General features: G+C 46.6%; 1 protein-coding gene across 1 annotated transcript in view; it reads left to right on the forward strand.

Moving 5' to 3' along the window:
• Nucleotides 1-1,118: 1,118 nt before the first annotated feature.
• The window catches only part of tnmd (tenomodulin), a 208,394-nt gene continuing 186,083 nt past the window's right edge, over nucleotides 1,119-23,429 (forward strand). The window contains exons 1-2 of the mRNA XM_038775967.1: nucleotides 1,119-1,274; nucleotides 1,467-1,601. Coding sequence (XP_038631895.1) covers nucleotides 1,221-1,274; nucleotides 1,467-1,601 — 189 coding nt within the window. The 5' untranslated portion in view covers nucleotides 1,119-1,220. The remainder of the gene's footprint in view (nucleotides 1,275-1,466; nucleotides 1,602-23,429) is intronic.

Below are 23,429 nucleotides of genomic sequence, written 5' to 3' on the forward strand. Positions count from 1 at the left end.
CCCGCCGCCTGCCATGATTTCGCCGTCAAAACCGACTCCCCGCCCACTCGCTTTTTGCAATTCCTGGGTTAGCCGACGGAGAATCCCGTCCACGCTGTTTGGATGAGTTATGAACACATCTTCCTTGTGGTGGGACTTGAACCTAGAGCTTCAGACTCAGGGGCAGGGATGCTAACCACTCTGCCACAAGACCTCCATTCTCTACAACTGTTCTAATACTGGTGCGCCTGTGGGGCAGGTCATGGCTCAAACTCTATGAGCATCCTTCTAGTAAGAGCAGGGCCCATGAGATCTGAATCTCTAGCTGAGGGGCTGAATTCCACCTTCCTGGCCAACAATGTCCAGTGCTGTAGGTTTGATAAATAAGTCAGGCTGACTGGGTAATTATTATCAGCAAGTTAAAATAATACAATATTACAGAGGATCACGGAGATTCACATTTCCCCTGAGCGCCTGAACAATTAGAGACCCCAACCCCAAAGATGGATATATGGACAACTGGTAAATCATCCCTGGATGTTTCGGCTGTTCTGGGGTAATCATAGAATTTACAGTGCAGAAGGAGGCCATTCGGCCCAGCAAGTCTGCACCGGCTCTTTGAAAGAGCACCCTATCCAAGCCCACACCTCCACCCTATCCCCATAACCCAGTAACCCCACCCAACACTAAGGGCAATTTTGGTCACTAAGGGCAATTTATCATGGCCAATCCACCTAACCTGCACATCTTTGGACTGTGGGAGGAAACCGGAGCACCCGGAAGAAACCCATGCACACACGGGGAGAACGTGCAGACTCCGCATAGACAGTGACCCAAGCCGGGAATCGAACCTGGGACCCTGGAGCTGTGAAGCAATTGTGCTAACCACTATGCTACCGTACTGCCCAAAAGCAAAGTTACCTACTGAACACAGTGCAGAATCGTGGGTTGCAAACTAACTTTGATACATCACACACTGTTCATATCAAATGCTGTTTTTTTTAAATATAGGCAATTGATCTGGAGGTTAACTGGACTTTGGCTGTCGACAAGATTTAACATTCCAGGCGCTGCGAGGGAATGAGAGAAGCAGCGAGCGGCGCCTTTAAGAGGCGCCCGCCTCTGAAACTCCCCTTGAAGTGAAATTGCAAAGTGTTTGGATTTGGGGAATAAAAAGTCTCCTTTGCTTGCTGCTCTCGCGAATAACTTGCGATTCAAGGCTTTAGCACTAGTCTTTTCGAATGATGGCAGAAAAACCGAGTCACAATCTTGAGGGCCAGTACTTGGTTGCAGATGTAAGAATTTTAAAAATCTAATAATCAATATAACACTTATTTTTGCTGGTTAATCGTTGGACACTCCAATTTCAAGTGATTTTCTCTTACAGGGGATGTAGTTGCATTGCTGAATTAACTTGTGGCTGCTGAAGTACTTTATGAACACCTGATCAAAGTTATGGATGTTTGGCTTGTTGCACATATTTTTAGATCTTTGCAAAGAAGGAAAAGCACACTCGCCACGCACGATATTTGAAGTTTGGATCGCTGGTGGCTCTGGTGGGGGTTTTGCTGCTGTTTGGTTCGTTTGGTGCCCAGTACTACTGGAAACAGAGGGAGAGCAAGGTAAGGTCGAGAATCTACAAGAATAACAACTTTCCCTGGACGGATGGCTGATCGTTGCGCCCAGAGTCCAGTGGGATCTTACTGTGTAAAGTCGTGGCTAAATGAACTGTGCTCTCCCATGAAGAGCCAAAGTTTGCTTTAAAAAAAAAAGTTTGGGCATTTTCAGATTCAAGTTCTGATTCTGAGCCGGATTACCAGCGGTGCTGGGAGCACAATGCTAATGGTTTCTTAAGCAAGTGTTGGTGACGAATTTGGAAATGTGGCACCAAGGAACTTCGTGTTATCCTGTACCAGAATACTCGTGTTCTAGTGTCCATTCAAGAACATTTTTCTCCTTATTGCCATTGCTTTCTGTAAAATTGTAGTCGGGTAACCAGAGTCTCCCACACTCAAACTTTCAGCCACTGTCTTTGTCAGGCTGCCAATTTAGTGGCTTGATATTTTGAACTATAAATGCTAACGTATCGTCGATCCAGCGGCTAGAATTTCAAAATAAAGAAAGTGTAGGATGGCCCAAATCACTTCACAGCCAATAAAACTGTGCATCTGAAGTGTAGTCACTGTTGGAATGTAGAAGATACAACAGGCAGATTGTGTTTAGCAAACAGCAATTTGATGGTGGCTAGATCAACTGTTTTAGTGGTATTGGTTGAGGCATAAATAGCGGTGGCAAGACTGGGGAGATCTCCCCAGCTCACCTTGAAAATAGTGGACTGGGATTTTTTTACATCACCCCACCCCCCCCCCCCCCCCCCCCCGAGATTTAATGAGTGCGATTTTCTGGTCCCACCCGCCAGTGGCCAGAAATTCGTGCCCGCGGTCAACAGACCTAAATCAGTGTTTTTCAAACTTTTTTTTCCCCACAACTCACTTTTGCCAACTGGCCAACCTTCTCAACCCACGCCAGCCGACCTTCGTGACCCACCATTTTCACTTACCTTTAATGCGACAGGTGAGCCTGCTTGGTTCTCATGATCTTACTTACTTTGTCATTCAGTGTTACATTTCTGCTGAGGACTTCAGCTGACAATTTAAGTTCTCGTTGCATCCTTTGAAAAATGTCAAGAGATTTGTACTGGAACTTGCCATGCTTAGTCTTCGCATGCTTTTGACGTTTTGAGGGTTTTCTTTTATAAATTTAGAGTATCCAATTAATTTTTTCCAATTATGGGGCAATTTAGCGTGGCCAATCCACCTACCCTGCATATCTTTGGGTTGTGGGGACGAAACCCGCACATACAGGGGGAGAATGTGGAAACTCCACACTGACAGTGACCCAGCGCCAGGATCGAACCTGGGACCTCGGCACCGTGAGGCAGCAGTGCTAACCACTGCACCACCGTGATGCCGATTTGAGGGTTTTAAACTTTCAATTGCCAGGACGTCCCTGCACATAACACACAATTAATTATACTGGCACAATTAACAAAGCCATACCTCAGGCACTCATAGAATCTCTGCAATGCAGAAGGAGGCCATTCAGTCCATCAAGTCTGCACTGACCCTCTGAAAGAGCACCCTTTCTTGGCCCACACTCTCACCCTATCTCCAGTAACCCTATCCGCCAGTGGCCAGAAACACCCCCACCCTATCTCCAGTAACTCTACGCCAATGGCCTGTTGGACAATCTAGCATGACCAATCTACCTAACCTGTACATCTTTGGACTGTGGGAGGAAACTGGAGTTCATGGAGGAAATCCATGCAGACACAGGGATAATGTACAAACTCCGCACAGACAGCCACCCATAACTGGAATCGAACCCGGGTCCCTGCCACTGTAAAGTAGCAGTGCCAACCACTGTACCACCGTACTGTCTTTATCGCCTTGTTCCAGATTTCAGTTTCTTCTTAATGGGTTGTTCACCAGAGGTCCTGGAGCTCATCGTACAGCTCACACTAGCACTGCTTTGTCCTGCCATGGACTTTCCAGGGCAGCTCTCTCCAGCAGGAGCAATTGTGTGATCCTGGCCGGTTTGCGTCTCTGGCCCTCTCTTCTTTATAACAAAACAATCCATCTTCTGTTCTTCACAGTCCTGTTGTCTTGCTTGCTGGCAGCAACAAAATGAAGGAATCTCTCCTCCGTGATTTCACACCCAAAGCACAGCCGTACATGATGCATGATGTCAGTGTATGTGCCGGGCTCGCGACCTGCTCTCTGGCAGGAAGATTACATCGTTTGTATTTAAAGGCCCGTTGCACCAGCATTCTCAATGTAAAGGCCGGGCATGGCCAGCATTCATTTAAAAACAAAACTTGGCACTCTGACAGCATGCTGAAGTCAGGAGGAGGTGGGACTGGGACAGCGCGTCAATGACAGGAGGAGGCGGTCTGCCCCACTAGACCGCGGGCCCCCGGATTATGGAGCTGTATGCACTATGAGTGGAGCTATGGCTCTGAGAGTGGAGCGGGGCCAAGCAGACCTGGGATGGGACCGGACGGGCTGTTGGGGAAGAGCAGTGCAAGGGCAGAGTGGGTGAACAGAGACAGGAGGGGGTGGGCCTCAGATCTCAGGCCTGCGCACTGGCGGATCTGCCTGAGGCGGCACGCATGTGCAGGGCGGCCAGCATTCAAAAAAGCTAGTTGCAGCTGTTAAGTGCGTTTCCCGCGATTGGGAATGCCACAACACAAACATCCTCCGCAAGGAGACGACATTATGCCCACAGACGCCCAGACACTCAATGATAGAGGAACAGTTGGACGTGGGGGACTTAGATAGGGGGAACTGCGGGGACCTGTATAGACGACTGTTGGAGGTGGAATACTTCCCATTAGATGAGAAACGGGGAAAATGGGAAGAATAACTAGAGACAGAAATAAGGTGGGGACCCTGGAGCGAAGCACTGAACAAGGCCAACTCCACCTCCAATGCGCAAGGCTAAGTCTAATGCAACTGAAAGTGTTCTTCTCAGAGGTGGAGGACAAATGTGAATAATGCCATTGACCACACTCACATGTTCTGGGCATGCCCCAGAGTTGTCAAGTTCTGGACTGCCTCCTTTGAAGCAATGTCCAAGTTTGTGGGGATGAGGGTGGAGCCAAGCCTGAAAGTGGCGGTCTTCAGTGTATCAGACTAGCCAGAGCTCTTCATAGGGAGGGGGGCTGACGCCCTTACCGTTGCCTCCCTAATCGACCACTGAAGAACCCTGATCGACTGATGATCAGCAGCACCACCCAAAGCTTCAGACTGGCTGTCTGCCCTGCTGGAATTTCTCCATCTGGACGAATTTTCCCTCCGGGGATGGAAAATAGCTTCCACAAGACGTTGAAGCCATTCACAGCTTTTGCCAGGGCCTGTTTGAAGCCAACAACCACTAGAGCGGGGTGGGGTGGGAGACTCGCAGATAGCTCTGCAGAGGGGCGGAGGGGGGGATCAGAAGCTGCCGAAGCAGACGATGGGGGGGGGGGGGGCCGAGAGCAAGGCCCCAAAGAGAGGACCCGGCAGCAGGGCCAAAAGGTCCCAGGTCAGAACAGGTTCAAATTCATCCAGAACTAACCCCCACCCTCCCCAGATGGGAACATGTAATTAAAACCGGCGGGCGAGCGAGCCAATGTACGTACACAAGGGGAGCTGGAATTGAGACAATTTGTCTGGGTACTTTGCCTGGTAACTGCTTCCTTCTTCCTTTGTCTAATTGACTGTCACATGTAAAAAAACTAAAACCCTAAAAATATGCAGTATAAAATGCAAAAGCAATCAAATATTTCAACAGTTAAGGGGTGAGTTCGCCTGCGGGGGAGGGGGAGGGGTGAGTTTATATTGAAATGGGGAGGGGGTGGAGGGGATTATTCCAGTTATTATATATTATTGTATTTTTGTAAACTTTGCACAAAAATCGTTATAATTTCAATAAAAACATTTTTTTTAAATGGATGCCGCAACCCTCCCGACGCCCGCCTGTGACCCAGCAGTTTGAAAAACCCAGCACAAAATTGTCTGGCTCGCCTGCAGCGATTCCTGTGGCAGGAAGGATCTGAAAACCTACCCGATGTCTAATCAGAAAGACTTCACCTCTGACAGCACTACACATCACCTCAGCAGCAACCCCCCCCCCCCCCCCCCCAGTCTGGGGTCTTATCTACAAGTCTCTGAGATGTAACTTACGACCTTACGACGCAGAGTATTACTGCTGATCCCAGTAGTTGGTTGGTTCTTCTGTTAAAATATCAGGTTGAGTAACGTAAGACAATAGGTTAAATATTCATCCACTGACATCACTAAATGTTCTCTCTCATCATTAGTACTGGAATTACACCATGATTTTCATTCAACATCCCATACAGCCTCCTGTGGGCACTAGGAGGTCGGGGGAGGCAGGGGAGTCCTTCCTACTTGGAAACTGTGACTCAGGGAGAGGTCTCTCGGCAGCATAAAGTGTCCCTCAGGCAAAACCCCATCTTTATCAATTGAAACAGTTGAGCTCCCATCAAGACCGATAGCTGTGGCTCGTGGAACCAGTGCCAGTGGGTCCAGATGAGCAAGCAGCCATACGAGGAGCTGTGCCACGTGCTGGGTTTACACGTGGTTGGATTTTAGCAGCCATCTGGTTGGCCTGCAAAGTGAAGATGGACGGTGGTAGGAGTGCTCGTTTTCCTGCTGCCGTGTCATTTTACCAGAGGAAAGATGGAGGAGGGCAGCCTACCCACTCAGAGGCAATTGGCTACTTCCCATTGCCATTCACATTTTATGAGCAGTGACTGGGCCCTCCGCTGCATGGAGTGACCTCTTGGTGAACCCTGGTGGCCTCCTGCGCTCGGAATGGGTGGGGGTTCCCTCCTACCTGGAAAATGTAACTGAGGAGGGGTCTTACGACAGTATAAAGTGACCCTAAGGCAAAACCTCATTAATTCCACCACCTCTATCCCCCTCAGAGGGCTGCCTGACTGGCCTCAATGCCCAAGACCCTACTTAACTGGATAGGAGGGTGGCTTGCTCCCATGGCATGAGTCCTCTCTTCCAGGTGCGGTGCCAGCAGTCCTCGTAAAGCTGCTAAGTTGCTGGCCAGCTGATAGTTCCTGGATGGTGGGATGGGGTGCATTTGGCTATCCTTTAATTAGTTGCTGGATGGTTAGAAAATGGGAATTGGTTCCATAATTGGCTGCGACGGAGTTTCCCTCAGCATTCGGGCTCTTCATTGAGGCACTAAAATTCTGGCCGTGGATTTTTTGACATAGGGTAAAAAATTAAAGATACAATGTTACTTATTGTCGAGAGAAGCTCAGAAGGGACTGGGAGGGTGAGACGCTGTTGACCAGGGAGATGGAGAGGGATAGAAAGAGATCTTTTGTGGTGCAAATGAGAAGAACAAACATTTTAAGACTCTTCCTGTTCTGAATTTACTCCAATTTCCTCAAGTTGCTCCAGAAACTCAAAACTCAAAGCATTCCACAAATGTTATTGTCGAAGTTAATAGGGACGTCATGCCAAAAGTGTTCATGACCTAGCAGATTAATTGATAATGTGAGCACATGGCACTTACTCGCCTATGCATTTGTTAGTCAGTGATAACAACACAAAGCTGCCAAGTTTTCCACTTGTTCTATGACAAGTGAATGAGTGGTTTCATTTCCCATTCAGCTTCACCACATACTTTGGTATTCCCTGCTGATCAATGAAGGGGAAGTCCCAGTGCTTGAAACATACTCTTTACGTTTTGACATCTACAGTTCAAAGGTTTCTGATCAGCACAAAGGTAAAATACTGCGAATGCTGGAAAACTGGAATAAAAACTAAAAAAGGCTGGAAATACTCAGCAGATCAGAGAGACAGAATAACACAGTTGACCATTAAGGTCTGTCACCTTTCATGATGGGCGGGTTTCGCCCTGCGATTTAGGCTGAAGCCGAGCAGGTGGAGAGGGCCTGTCAGCTCACCTAAAACGCAGGCCCCCCTGCCATTAGGAGGCCATATCCAAGCGTTTCTTCGCTTCCCTGCTGCCTCCATGCCAGTCAGCCTCTGAAGAGAGTCCCGGAATGGCCAGTATGGAGCCCAGTTTGTTGCCTGCTGCTTGTCGGTGCCCCTCCCCCTTACACCTGGACCCTGACGAGGGCAATCATGAAGGGGAGCAGGCATGGAATTTGTGTCATCAGCCAGGTGTGTTGGTTGCTTGCTGCCATCCTGTCCCCACCTCACAGCAAGCAACCAACACACCTGGCAGTTCCCGTAAAGCTGCTAAGTTGCTGGCCAGCTGATAGTTCCTGGATGGTGGGATGGGGTGCATTTGGCTATCCTTTAATTAGTTGCTGGATGGTTAGAAAATGGGAATTGGTTCCATAATTGGCTGCGACGGAGTTTCCCTCAGCATTCGGGCTCTTCATTGAGGCACTAAAATTCTGGCCGTGGATTTTTTGACATAGGGAAAAAAATTAAAGATACAATGTTACTTATTGTCGAGAGAAGCTCAGAGGGGACTGGCAGGGCGAGACGCTGTTGACCAGGGGGATGGAGAGGGATAGAAAGAGATCTTTTGTGGTGCAAATGAGAAGAACAAACATTTTAAGACTCTTCCTGTTCTGAATTTACTCCAATTTCCTCAAGTTGCTCCAGAAACTCAAAACTCAAAGCATTCCACAAATGTTATTGTCGAAGTTAATGACACAAATTCCATGCCTGCTCCCCTTCATGATTGCCCTCGTCAGGTTCCAGGATGAGTGGACAAATCGTGTACGACAGGAGTTAGGAGACTCAATAAGGTGACAGTGATCATTGTGACTGAACAGCATCATGATCAGAAATGTCAGCGTTTCTACATGTTCAAAAATTGTGCATTTATTTCTCATACTTACCATTACTCCATTAATTAGCCCTAACACCCAGAAAAATGTCTGGAGGGCACTAACTTGTCAATTTAGTACTAATCTGGCTGAAGTCTACACAAAAATACTCTCGCATCGGCACTGATAGGACTATTTAATAAATCTATCCAATTATGTCGTCATGGAAATGCCAAAATAATTCTGGTTTATGCCTTGAAGCATGGTTTTACCATTAAACTGCTTATGCAGTTCATGTTTGCAACCAAACGAAATGGTCAACATCGAACTGACTGACAAAGCCTTCTGGTCCTGTGTTTGGTTGCTGTTTTACTTGTATGTGCAGTTATGAAAGCTTGTGGATCTATTGTTGGAAAACAAAATCACTTGCAAGAAAGGTGTTAAGCGGTGTTAAAAACTTCCTTTGGGTGAAAGGTATGGATGTCTAACAGTTCAGTGAATAAATGTGCACCTAGTTCTACTGAGAACTGACTAGGTAGGCCTCACCCTTTATCTCTGCTCAGTTAGACAACCTCAGCAAGAGCAACAGTGGGTTATTGCTCACAGTTGCAAGAAGGAGAAAATTGACCACACTCTTTGCTCCCAAAATTCAATGATCTGTTTCAATTGAAAGGCTGTTTCAATCATCGTGCTAAATAGCCCACTTTACACCGTTGAGCGAAATAACTTCCAAATGGTGCTGAGGAGGAAAGGGAGAATTTTCCCCCAATCTTGGAACATTGCTTGAAATCAAAAGAAGGCTTCTTGAGTATGCTGACATTGTATCTTATTCACAAAAACATAGAAACCAGGAGCACGAGTAGGTGAGCCATATCTGCCATACAATATGATCTCGGCTGATGCTTTATGTCAATGTCATATTCGCGCTTTCGCCCCATACCCCAAAGACATTGCTCGCACTTTCTTTGTACTTGCCTGCATCTGCTTTAGATATTTTATTTTTCTGACCTATCTCACGGCGAATTCAAATGCTCAGTCAAAACAGGCACTTTGGAGAATTTCTTTTTCATTTTTAAAAATTTGTTCAAGGGCTGAGCGAGCTTCGCTTGGCTAGGTCAGTATTTGTTGTCCATCCCTAATTGCCTTGGGAATGAATCAGGGCATGCCAGAATTTTTTCAGTGCATACTAATTTCTGTTGGAATTTTTCAACTTTTAATTATCATCAACGTTGTATATATCTTCCTTATATCAGTAAGGGTGTACAGTATGATTTTTCCTTTAAGAAAGAACTACATTTTTGTATTTAAGATGTATGAACTTCTGACACAGTTTGAGGGGATGAACATTAGTGGACTGATTTAAATTTGTACCTTCCATTTTTGAAAGAAAATATCAGTGAAATTAAACCACACAAGTGCCAGAACGCATGAAAAGTGGGGGTGGAAGGGAGTTATCAGAACCAAAAACTTGGCTGAAATGCGCCTTTAAATAGTCTTTGGATAAGACAACTCAGATACGGTAGATGACTGAGCCAAATGCCTTAAACCTGAGCAGAAACCTGATGCCAATAAAGACTTGAATGCAACAAAACTGAAAGTTATAATTAAATCAGTTTCTGCAGAAGTTGGCATCAAATCCACACATGAAGTAAACTTCCACATTTACAGTTCCCCAGTATTTACAAAACAAAATCCCCACCAATTACAGAAATAATAAATGAGCCTCAAACATTGGCAAGCAGTGTGAGTCAGTCTTGGCTGAGGTGTCCTTCTCAAGCAGCCCAAGCTGTATTCTGAGTTCCAGGGAAGAGTCATATTGGACTCTGCGCCTCGGCATTTCTCTTTAAAGTCAGATACTTTAGTTCAATGATCGCAGAATCCCTTGCAATTCTCCAACACAGGAGCATTGGTTATCTCAGCTTTCAGACAGCCAAATGTCTGTTGAAAGTCTACTGTCCACTGAAATGTTCGACGTTTATTTAGCAAGTCCATCAGTGGAGCAATCACGCTACAAAACATTTGCACAAATGTTCGATCAAATCCACTCATGCCAAGAAATCGCATTATTTCCCTTCGTCTTGAAGATATCGGAAACTCCTCAAGAAAAGTGACTTGGGTTTTCCAAATTCACTTTTGCCTAGGATTATCACCAAACCCGCCTCTTGAAGTCGATCGAATAGCTCCATCAAATATTTCAAATGTTCTGTCCATGTCTGGCTGAAAAGTACCTGATCGTCGATGTATTCCGCACAATTGGGTAATCCTGAAACAACTTTGTTAGTTAACCGTTGAAATGTGGCTGGTGCGTTTTTCATGCCAAACGGCATAACATTAAATTGGTATATACCATCTGGAGTCACAAAAGCTGAAATCTCCTTCGCCCTTTCGGATAAAGGTCCCTGCCAGTAACCTTTAAGTAAATCCAGTTTGGAAATCATAGCTGATTGTCCCACTTTCTCAATGCAATCCTCCAAATGTGAGATAGGATAAGAGTCCGTTCTTGTAACTGCATTAACCTTTCTATAGTCCACACACTACCGTTGGGTACCGTCTGGTTTTGGTACCATCACTATAGGTGAGCTCCATTGGCTGCAACCCACTTCAATTGTGCCATTTTTAACCATACTCTCAAACTCTTTGTTAACCTGTGCCAATTTTGAAGGGTTAAGTCTGTATGGATGTTGTTTGATTGGAACAGCATTTCCCACACCTACATCATGTATAGCCATTTTAGTACTTTTCAATTTATCACCACAAATATGCCCATGTGATATCAATAACTCTTTCAGGTCAGTCCATTTTTCCTCTAGAAGGTAACTCAACAATTTATCCCAATTTGTAAGAACATCCTCATTTTCCAATTTAATTTGAGGTATGTCAAATTCACAGTCATCTGGATTTGGTTTGTCACTTTGAGTTAGTCATTAAAACCTCCTTTTTCTCTCCTTCCCTTTCAAAGTACCTTTTAAGCATATTCACATGACACACTCGGATTCTTCCTTCTATCTGGTGTTTTTTCCACATAATTCACCTCACTTAATTTCCTTTCAATCTGATAAGGTCCACAAAACTTAGCTTTTAAAGGTTCACCTACCACTGGTAACAAAACTAAAACTTTATCTCCACTGGCAAAACTATGAACTTTGGATTTCTTGTCCGCTACCCTTTTCATCACATTTTGTGCAACTTTTAAATGTTGTCTAGCCAATTCACATGCTCTATTTAATCATTCCCTAAAATTTGACATGTAATGCAATAGTGTAATTTCTGATTTCTCACTCACCAATTTTTCCTTAATCAATTTAAGTGGTCCTCTTACCTCATGACCAAAAATTAGTTCAAAAGGTTGATTCGGTAGGTGCATCCCTAATTGTAAACAGTACGAATGGAATTCCTTTATCCCAATCCTCCGGACAATGTTGACAATAAGCCCTCAACAATGTCTTTAATGTCTGATGCCAACTTTCTAATACTCCCTGCGATTCTGCATGGTACGCAGTTCATTTAAATTGTTTTATTCCTAAGCTATCCATAACTTCTTTGAATAACCTCGAGGTAAAATTTGATCCTTGATCCAAATGTATTTCTGTGGGTAGTCCATATCTAGTAAAGAATTGAAATATCTCCTCCACAATATTTTTAGCTGTAATATTATGTAATGGGATTGCCTCTGGAAATTAGTAGACACATCTATTATAGCCAAAAGATATTGATTCCCACTTTTTGTTTTAGGAAACGATCCTACGCAATCAATTAGGACCCTTGTAAAAGGTTCCTCAAATGCTGGAATGGGTATTAAGGGTGCTGGTTTTATCACTGCTTGAGGTTTCGCTATCACTTGACACGTGTGACATGATTGACAAAATTTAACTACATCTTTATGTAGTCCAGGCCAATAAAAATGTTTTTGTATTTTAGCTTGAGATTTCCTTATTCCTAAATGACCTCCCACTGGTACCTCATGTGCAACTCGCAGCACCTCCTTTCTATACCCTACCGGCAATACTAGTTGATGAATTTCTGCCCACTTTACATCCGCCTGCACATCTAAAGGTCTTAATTTTCTCATCAAGACATTACTTTTACGGTAATAATACTCTGGTATACACTCAGATTCTTCTTCTGTATATGCTTTCTGATACATCCGTTTTATTTCTATATCTTTCTGTTGTAACTCCGCCAATTTTCTTGAACTAAAAATATCCGCCTCATCCTCCACCTGTTCTTGTTCTTTTTCAACCATCTGATCAAAAATTGTTTCTGATAATTGCATTTCAACTTCATCTTTACTCTTTGATTTCTCCTCTTGTCTTAACCTGTGACTTTGCAACCTTGTTACGACACAATCCGGAAAAATCCCAGGATATTTGTCCTTCAACACTTCAGTTCTCTGATTCTCCACTGGCTTATCAACCACAGTAGGCATCACTCCCATCTGCGATCCAGCTATATCTCTCCCCTAGATAAACTGTATTCCTGGACAAGATAATTTCTCTATTACTCCTACTACCACTTCACCACTCTTCACTGGACATTCCAACCTGACGTGATATAATTGAACACTACTCCTCTCACCCTGAATTCCACATATTACCAACTTTTCTGGCAACATTCTACCCAAATGACATAACTCCATCTCTTACCATTAAAGATTGACTAGCTCCCGTATCTCTTAAAATTGTGACTTCTTTACCTGCACCTCCTGATACACATGAGTAAACCTTACCCACACAAGTAAATTCTTTAAAGTGATCTGGCACTTTCTTATCAATCATCTCTTGATCAGGCTGTACAATCTTTTGCACCTCCTTCGCTTCACTTGGGCTTTCCTTTACCACTTTAACAAACCCCGCTGTCTAATCCTGTTTTACCACATCAGCCTTCCCAGTGCTTTTCTTCAACCACCAACACTGTGACTTTACATGGCCTCGTTTATTACAGTGAAAACATTTGAAACTTTTCATTTCTTTTCCCGCCTCCTGGATTTCTTTTTTAATCTGCGGTACACTCTCCTTATTATCTCCCATAAGATAACCTTTTCCTCTACCACTTGAGTATTCATCATGTCCCCAATTTCTATCCCTCACAGGCTAAAACTGATGTCGGAAACCAAGCTTTGATTTATGAACTAATTCATAATCATCTGCCATTTCTGCTGCAAATCTCGCAGTTTTAACCCTCTGTTCTTCCACATGAGCTCTCACTACATCAGGAATTGAATTTTTATACTCCTCCAAAAGTATAATCTGAGAGCTTCACAGGTTTGGTCTATTTTCAAAGCCCTTATCCACCTAACAAAATTACTTTGTTCGAGCCTTTCAAACTCCATGTGTGTTTGACCAAATTCTTTCTTTAAATTTCTAAACCTTTGTCTGTAAGCTTCAGGCACTGGTTCATATGCACTTAAGATGGTTTTTTTCATCCCCTCATACGTCCCAGATACCTCCTCCAGTAGTGATGCAAACACTTCACTAGCTCTACCTACCAGCTTTGTTTGAATCAGTAATACCCATATGTCCTGTGGCCATTTCATTTGTTTAGCTACCTTCTCAAATGAAATGAAAAAGGCTTCTACCTCCTTCTCATCAAACCTTGGCAATGCTTGGACATATTTAAATAGATCTCCACCAAGCCTTCGACTATGATGTTCTTTCTTACTCTCTTCATCACTATCATCCAACTGTACGTTTCCCTTTACGTCTGCCAAATTTAACTGACTGTCATGTTTCATGGCCATTTTCTGAAGTTCAAACTCTCTCGTTATCTTTCCCCCTGATCTGTATCTCCCTTTCTCTTTCTTTTTGTTCTCCTGGGGCTATTCTTTCTTTTCTCCTTTCTTCTCTCTCCTGGGGTGAAATTCTCCCCTACCCGGCAGGGCGGGGGGTCCCGGCGTCGCGGAGTAGCGCCAACCACTCCGGCGTCGGGCCTCCCCAAAGGTGTGGAATTCTCCGCACCTTTAGCGGCCAAGCCCTCACATTGAGGGGCTAGGCCCACGCCGGAGCAGTGGCACCACACCGACTGGCGCCAAAACCGGCAACAACGGCCTTTGACGCTCGGTGCCCGGTGCCAGGGCTGGCCAAAAGGCCTTCGCCGGTTCGCGCATGTGCCGATGCTTTAGCTGCCGCTGACGTCACCACCGGCGCATGCGCGCTGGGGGATTCTCTTCTGCCTCCGCCATGGTGGAGGCCGTGGTGGCGGCGGAAGAAAAAGAGTGCCCCAACGGCACTGGCCCACCCACCGATCGGTCTGGCCACTGTGGGGGCACCCCCCGGGGTCCGATCGCCCCGTGCCCCCCAGGACCCCGGGGGCCCGCTCGCGCCGCCGATCCCGCCGGCACAGAGGTGGTTCAAATCACGGCGGCGGGAGAGGCCTCAGCGGCGGGAATTCGGCCCATCCGGGCCGGAGAATAATGGCAGCACAGAATCCCGTAGCCTCCCGCCGGCCCCCGCCATTCTCCGAGGCGGGCGGCGGGATTGGCGGCACGCCGACTTTCTGCGGGTGGGAGAATTCTGGACATGGCGGGGGCGGGATTTTCGGCGGCCCCGGGGATTCTCCGACCCTGCTGGGGGTCGGAGAATTTTGCCCCTTTTCTTTTTCCCCTCTCTCTCTCTCTCTCTTTCCTCTCTATCGCTTTCTCTCTATTCTTTCTTTTTCTTCTTTCTCGTATTCAAGCTGCTTTAATTCTTTCTCATGTTCCATTTGTTTAATTTGTAACTGAATTTTTGCCATTTCCAATGAGCCAAACTGTATCTCAGGCAACTTTAAATGCTTAGCCATCACCATAATTACCTCACCTTTTCGCATTTTGTCAGGTAATGTTAACTCCAACGTTTTTGCCAAATCTAACAGTCTGTAAGGTACTGCTTGTGACCATCTCCAACCCCAAAAACTTCAGAGCCTCTGAAAGTGGCATTGTCCACAACACACTCCCGACTTAAACTAGAATATGACATCTGAAAAACAACCACTGTATGCTCACCCCTCATTGTCTTTAAGTTCACTAAGCAAATCCAATAGATAGACTTTTATCCCGGACGAGCCTCCAACATGTTATGGGCCAGGGTTTAGAGAACCCCAAAGTGTATCATGGAGTTCACCTGACCCACAACTTTTAATAGATTGTGGTATGGGGAGCACATGGCCCACTCTACAGGAGTGGTCGAGCAGAAATGGAAAAGTATTTTTTAAAACAAAACAATGTTTATTCCATGAACTCAAGTTAACCTTTTTAAAACATACAGTGAACATCTTAACAACCATCAATTCAAATACAACCCCCAAAAAATACAACACTAAGTAATCCTTAATAACTTCCCAAACAACATCCAGAAGACAAAAGAAACACCTTTTAACAGAAGCACATTAGGATTACATTCACGACTGAGAACATTTATAATTCTGAATTCACCGAATGATCAAGAGACAGTCTTTTCATGGCAGAGAGATCAACAGTACACCTGCTCTGTCTGGCTTCAGCTCTAACACTGAAGACGAAACTAAAACACACCCTGCAGCAAACAGCCTAAAATGAAAGTAAAAAGCTGACAGACAGCCCAGCTCCACCCACACTCTGACATCACTGCAGTAATATGAGCAGCCAAACATTTCTTAAAGCAACATTCTCATGACAAGATGCTACCGGACATGCTGAGTTTTTGTTTCCCCCAGCACTTTCAGTTTCTTATTCCAAGTATTTTCTGTCCAGGCTCCACACCTGGTGACTGCCTACTTGAGGGAGATACCAATTGCGATTTGTGCACGGGCCCAGAATAATACACCACCTTCAAGAGCTGGAGTGGACATTCAAAGTTATCATTCTTATTTTCAGATCCCTCCATGACCTCGCCCCCGGTTATCTCTGTCACCTACTCCTACCCTCTAACCTTCTGAGATTTCTGTACTCCTACAGTACTGGTCTCTTCACACTTGAATTTCAGTGCTCCAATATTGGCCTTCAGCTCTCCAGGCCTTAAACCCCAAAATTCTCTTCCTGAACCTCTTTGTCTCTCTCACTTCATTTAAAATGGCTCCTAAAGCTACCTCTTTGACCACGTATCGGTCACCTGCCCTAATATCGCCCATTATGTAGTTTAGTCAAACGTTATCTGATTATGGTCCTGTGCAGTGTCTCGGAATTTTCTATTATGTTTTAACTAGGGTTTAAACGTAAGTTGCTCTGGTGACAAAACACATTTGTTTAAAACAACTTGGGTGCACCTGAGCCACTGGGTTGGCCATTTAGACTGAGATGTGGAGAAATTTCTTCAGTGAAAGTGTTGTTAACCTTTGGAACTCTCCACCGGAGGCAGCTGTGGATAATCAGTGATTGATGATATTCAAGCCAGATTACAGCATGATTTAAGAGAACCAAGGGATCGGGGATAGGGTGTGAGGTATAACTGAGAAGATCAGCCATAATCTTACTGAATGGTGAAGCAGGCTTGAGGCCCTGAATTACCTACTCCAGCTTCTATTTGAACAAACATGCTCTTTGCCTGCACATTTTTGAAAAACGTTGAAAGTGTGGCTGCGAGTGGAATTAAGGGACAGCCTGTGCAACAGAAGTGGGAGAGTTTCAGCTGTCAAGCATCAAATTCTTTTTTTAGCAGGCATTCTCCTCACTTCTGTCATTGCCACGAACAGTGAATTGGAAAGTCATTGTGTGGCATTCACGGCTTTCAGATATACAATAGACTGACCTGTAGCAGGTCACACCATTTATAATGGGCTGAATGAGAAACCTGTCCCCAAATATTGTACTGATATGAACTCTATTATTTACTTTAATAGGTTTAGGCCATAGACTATTTTCATAATGCTGTTAGGGTGAGGGTGGGGGTGGGGGGGGGGGGGGGGGGGGGGGGGGGGGGAGAGGGGGGGGGGGGGCGGTTTGATGGCGGTCTAGAACAGTCTATTTGATCTATTGTTTCTATTAATGAGGGATCTATAAATTATGCAGGTCAATCAGAGCTCACAGAGAAAGAGTGATACTGTGCTCCTGTGGCATGATGTGGTGATAAGAAATGGATTACTCATCTTAATATGCATGCCTGCTGAAGTCTTCGAGAGCTGGGATTGAGGTGTGTTGCTGCTGCTGCGCTGTGATTTGCACTTTGTAATGCCTGAGAAGTGACTGATGCTGTCAACAGGAGGAAGTAAAATAATGTTTGTTTTCTCTTGATGCCAGAAATCAGCTTCATGTCCTGGCCATTTATCCCTCAAACAACGACTTGAAAAAAGACGCACAATCTAATTGCTGTTTGCTGGATCTTGCTACGTGCAAACTAGCTGCTCCTTTCCCGACATAACATCAGTCACTGTCATTTCAAAAAGTACTTCATTGGCTGTAAAGCGTCTGAGATGTCCAAAATTCATGACTGACATTATATAAATGCAAGTTCTTTATTTCATGAACAAACCTCCATTAAAAATCAGAGTCTTTGGGCTGGATTTTTGTTCTGGTACCCAGATATCCCCATGACAGTGAAATGTGGATCAGGAACCTTGAAATGGCAATGGGACTGTGGTGAAGCCACTGTATTATATTGTGCTGCCACAGTATTACGTGTTGTACAGTATTGCCACTATATTACATGTTGTACAGTTTTGGCTCTCCGCGTGGCTCCTCTCCCTCGGGCCTGGGTATATAGGCTGCCGACCTTTCACACTGCCTCATTCTGGGGCACACTGCCAGTTCTGTTGTAAGTCAATTAAAGACATAGTTAATTCACTCTGCGTTTTCCGCCTTAATTGATGACATATCAGGTACCCCAAGAGGGATTTTTAAGGAGGCGACCATTTAAAAGGTCTCCTCCAGGAGCCTCGTCCAATTAAGGACATGGGCAGACTCCACAGCCAGGAGAGTCAGAATATCCGAGGGTCTGGGCAACTGACAGTCCCAACGGGAGAGGTGGGCTTTACTGATGGGAGAATAAGCGGATCCCTCAAGATGGAGGCACCCTCTCAAGATCATGGAAAGTTTGGAACTAAAATGTGGCCAAAAATGCCAGATCGGCAGCTTAGAGGGCAAATCCTTCAGCCGCATCTGTGGCCCTCTGGCAATTGTGGCTGTGGAGGTGCAGAGAGGAAACTAAATGAGGCATCATGAGCCCCCTCGCCTGCCGGCGCAAGGTTATTTTCGTCCATATGGGATTCAGCTTCAGCTGAGGGTCCATATGACACTTGAAAATTCCAGACGGGGTGTGGTGTGCCCTTAACAGGCACTTTAATTGACCTAATTGGTTATCCGGCACTCATGGTCAAGTAATTGTAACCCCAATCCCGGAACAGCTTCCCTTAAAATAGGCTGAGGCAGGAACATGCCGATGGTCCGGGAAACCAGGGAGTACTGGCAGAAGGCCTGCCTCCAAACTTGAATGAACATTCAGCCCTATAAGTTTCCCATAAAAGCGTACAAAATAGTAATTTTATAGTGCAGCATGTTCACACCAACAGCAAGATACACCGCATTCATAAAATATAGATCACTCCTTCAATCTTCAGTGACATGAAATTACTGTTCAAGAAAACGATGAATATTTTGCAAAAAAAAAACCTGGAAGCTAATTTACTTCAAATGTTATAAAATTTTAGGTTTGACTTTATATTGCAACGTTAACTCAGTTTTGTAATAAAATGTAAAGTAACACCCCACTTAAGAAACCCTAGCTTATTTGGACTGCCGACATAAAACAGGATGTGGGACAATTAACATGGCATTTTGTTCTGACATATTTGATTTGTCTACATGACTAATGTGAGCTTAATACCACCCATGGGGCAGTTTAACCATTATGAAGCTTTCCAAGTGTTCAAGAAATCAATTGCTATTGGTAGAGTACTGTGGATGGCTTAGGAATTAGATGATAGGAAAAAATCTCAAGAACCCCAATCTACTGACATATTTCCAAGCAAGTAATTATTTCTGTGCACTGATTACTTTCATAGCTGATCTCGTCAATGGCTAAACCAGCTTATCTGAGGGCAAAATAGAAATAAGGATGTAATTCAGTCTAATATATTCTCCATGCGAGGCTGTTGCTCAATAATGATATAAATATTCCAGGCAACGTATTTTGCTTTGACAAGTACCAGAGTACATAGCACAGAGGAGCAGTAGCTTTCAATTAGAGGTACTCAGCATCTTAATAATTTTCAATTCGTTTGAATTAAAGGTGCTATGTGATGCATGGCTGTGGGCACTATGATCGGCAGAACAACAAGTCGAATAAGCTGAAAGGGAAGGGAGAAAAGGTGGGCTTTGCTTGTTTCCCACAATCTGTAAACCTGCGTTCTTAGCCACACCTACTGATGAAGGAGGGACCAAAGGCCAACCTTGTTCGAATGATCCCAGATCTCGAATCACCGAATGAAATCAGTCACCTGCTTTTCTGTTGGCCCAGTAAATGATGCCGAACGTCTTATATTAGTCACATTGTGGTGTTTCTCCAGCTCCACGTGGCAGTATGGCAAGAACAGGAGTCGACCATTCATCCCCCCCTCGCCTGATTGGCCATTCAGTTAGATCATGGCTTGTGCAGAATTTATTGGAAAAGCAATTCTGAATGTGCCACAGCGAAGGTGGTGGCCAATAGGAAGCCGCACACAGACAATGCCCGGTCAATATTGGCATTTTGTTAGTGGCAGAAAACTGATAATAACCCTCTTCATTTAATTTTATGGGTTCTTTTGGCCATGCTTGCAGAGCCAAGGTAAACAATTACCTGTTTACATTGGAAGTTAAGTGATTTGATCACAAGGTTCAGTTTATATAAACAAACTACATTACTTTGTCACTTTCAGTAAGTCAATTCACTTTTTACAGTAACAGAAAAAAAATTGAAAAGCCAAAATGTTCTACTTATCGGATGGTTTTATTTTGATTGAGTAATTGTGTTTTTCATTTGAGCTTTTTCCATTCGTGGGATGTGGGCATCACTGGCTGGACCCAAGTTTATTGCCCTATTTGCCCTTGGGCTGAGTGGCTTGCTGGGAGTCACATGTAGGCCAGGTAAAGAAGTAAACCAGATGGGGTTTTGTTAGTGGCAGAAAACCGACAATCTATTCATGGTCATTAATAGATTTCTAATTCCAGATTTTTTATTGACTTCAAATTTCACCATCTGCCGTGGTGGGATTACGAACCTGAGTCCTCAGGGCATTACTTTGGGTTACAAGTCTAGTGGCAACACCACTACACCAACGCCTTCCCTGGAGGATCTCACTTACAAAACAATCAAATAGAAGAGTGCACAGAACAGCCATGAAGAAGGTTCTCTGAAGTTAGTGTTAGTCTGAACTCTAAAATGGCTGCTGAACATACCCTACTTGATAGAATTCACTGCCCAGCATTTTGTGCGAGTTTATTTTTACTCAAAAAAACACAAGTATTATGCTGAATATCTTTTGTCCTGCCTTTGGCTCTGAGTTCATTATTATTTGTGCTCTCAGGTAAAACAAATTGATGCCTTCAAGGGGAAGCTAGATTCACACATGAGGGACAAAAGAATAAAAGGATAGGTTGAAGGGGTGAGATGAAGTCAGATAAGAGGAGATAAAGAGAAGCAGTTGAGTCCAGATGGTCTGTCTCTGTGTTGTGCAGCACAGTGGCAGAGTGGTCAGTACTGCTGCCTCAGCACCAGAGATCGAGTTTAATCCAGTCTTCATGACTGTGTGGAGTTTGCGCATTCTCCCCGTGTCTGTGTAGGTTCGTCCTGGTGCTCTGGTTCTCTCCCACACTTCAAACATGTGCAGTTAGGTGGATTGGCCATACTAAATTGCCCCTTAGTGTCCAAAGATGTGCAGGTTAGGTGGGTTTATGGGGCTCGGGCGGGTAGTGAACCTAGATAGCGTGCCCTTTAGAGGGTTGATGCAGACCCAATGGGCCTCCATCTGCACTGTGGGGATTATATGAATTTTTCAGGAGTTATTTAGGGCTGCATGGGGAGGGTATGAGTATATTTTCTTCCGTGTACAAAAGGTTCTTTTCATTAACCTGGAAAAAAAAGGCCATTGAATCCATTGGCCTGATCATAGAATCCTTATAGTGCAGAAGAAGGCCATTCGGACCATCGGGCCGGCACCGACCCTTTCAATGAGCACTCTGCCCATTCACGTGTGTCCACTGCAGGAAAGGAGGTCATGTGTTAAACAATAGGTACAACTCTTGCAGGTGGAGAAGGGGGCCGGGGTGGAGGGGTACAGGTGGAGAAGGGGCCCGGGAGTGAACGGGTACAGGTGGAGAAGCGAGCCGAGGGTGGAGGGGTACAGGTGGAGAAGGGGGCCGGGAGTGGAGGGGTACAGGTGGAGAAGGGGGCCGGAAGTGGAGGGGTACAGGTGGAGAAGGGGGCAGGGAGTGGAGGTACAGGTGGAGAAGGGGGCCGGGAGTGGAGGTACAGGTGGAGTAGGGGCCTGAGAGTGGAGGGGTACAGGTGGAGAAGGGAGCCGGGGGTGGAGGGGTGCAGGTAGAGAAGGGGGCCGGGAATGGAGGGGTACAGGTAGAGAAGGGGGCCGGGAGTGGAGGGGTACAGGCAGAGAAGGGGCCCGGGAGTGAAGGGGTACAGGTGGAGAAGCGAGCCGGGGGTGGAGGGATACAGGTGGAGAAGGGGGCCAGGAATGGAGGGGTACAGGTGGAGATGGGGCCCGGGAGTGAGGAAGTACAGGTGGAGAAGGGGAACGGGATGGAGGGATACAGGCGGAGAAAGGGCCTGGGAGTGGAGGTACAGGTGGAGAAGGGGGCCGGGAGTGGAGGTACAGGTGGAGAAGGGGGGCCGGGAGTGGAGGTTATGGGTGGAGAAGGGGGCCGGGGGTGGAGGTACAGGTGGAGAAGGGGCCTGGGAGGGAGGGGTACAGGTGGAGAAAGGGCCTGGGAGTGGAGGGGTACAGGCGGAGAAAGGGCCCGGGAGTGGAGGGGTACAGATGGAGAAGGGGCCCGGGAGTGGAGGGGTACAGGTGGAGAAGGGGCCCGGGAGTGGAGGGATACAGGTAGAGAAGGGAGCCGGGAGTGGAGGGGTACAGGTGGAGAAAGGGCCCAGGAGTGGAGGGGTACAGGTGGAGAAGGGGCCCGGGAGTGGAGGGGTACAGGTGGAGAAGGGGCCCGGGAGTGGAGGGGTACAGGTGGAGGAGGGAGCCGGGGGTGGAGGTACGGATGGAGAAGGGAGCCGGGAGTGGAGGGGTACAGGTGGAGAAGGGGGCCGGGGGTGGAGGTACGGATGGAGAAGGGAGCCGGGAGTGGAGGGGTACAGGTGGAGAAGGGGGCCGGGGGTGGAGGTACGGATGGAGAAGGGAGCCGGGAGTGGAGGGGTAAAGGTGGAGAAGGGGGCCGGGGGTGGAGGTACGGGTGGAGAAGGGGCCTGAGAGTGGAGGGGTACAGGTAGAGAAGCGAGCCGGGGGTGGAGGGGTACAGATGGAGAAGGGGGCCGGGGCTGGAGGTACAGGTGAAGGGGCCCGGGAGTGGAGGGGTACAGGTGGAGAAGGAGCCCGGGAGTGGAGGGGTACAGGTGGAGAAGGGGGCCGGGGGTGGAGGTACAGGTGGAGAAGGGGGCCGGGGGTGGAGGTACAGGTGGAGAAGGAGGCCGGGGGGTGGAGGGGAACAGGTAGAGAAAGCGGGCCGGGAATGGAGGGGTACAGGCAGAGAAGGGGGCCGGTAGTGGGGGGGTACAGGCAGAGAAGGGGCCCGGGAGTGAAGGGGTACAGGTGGAGAAGCGAGCGGGGGTGGAGGGATACAGTTGGAGAAGGGGGCCGGGAATGGTGGGGTACAGGTGGAGATGGGGCCTGGGAGTGACGAGGTACAGGTGGAAAAGGTGACCGGGATGGAGGGGTACAGGCGGAGAAAGGGCCTGGGAGTGGAGGTACAGGTGGAGAAGGGGGCCGGGAGTGGAGGTACAGGTGGAGAAGGGGGCCGGGAGTGGAGGTTACAGGTGGAGAAGGGGGCCGGGGGTGGAGGTACAGGTGGAGAAGGGGCCTGGGAGGGAGGGGTACAGGTTGAGAAAGGGCCTGGGAGTGGAGGGGTACAGGTGGAGAAAGGGCCCGGGAGTGGAGGGGTACAGGTGGAGAAGGGGCCCGGGAGTGGAGGGGTACAGGTGGAGAAGGGGCCCGGGAGTGGAGGGGTACAGGT

This window comes from Scyliorhinus canicula, chromosome 17, assembly GCF_902713615.1.
Source record: "Scyliorhinus canicula chromosome 17, sScyCan1.1, whole genome shotgun sequence".
NCBI lineage: Eukaryota > Metazoa > Chordata > Chondrichthyes > Carcharhiniformes > Scyliorhinidae > Scyliorhinus > Scyliorhinus canicula.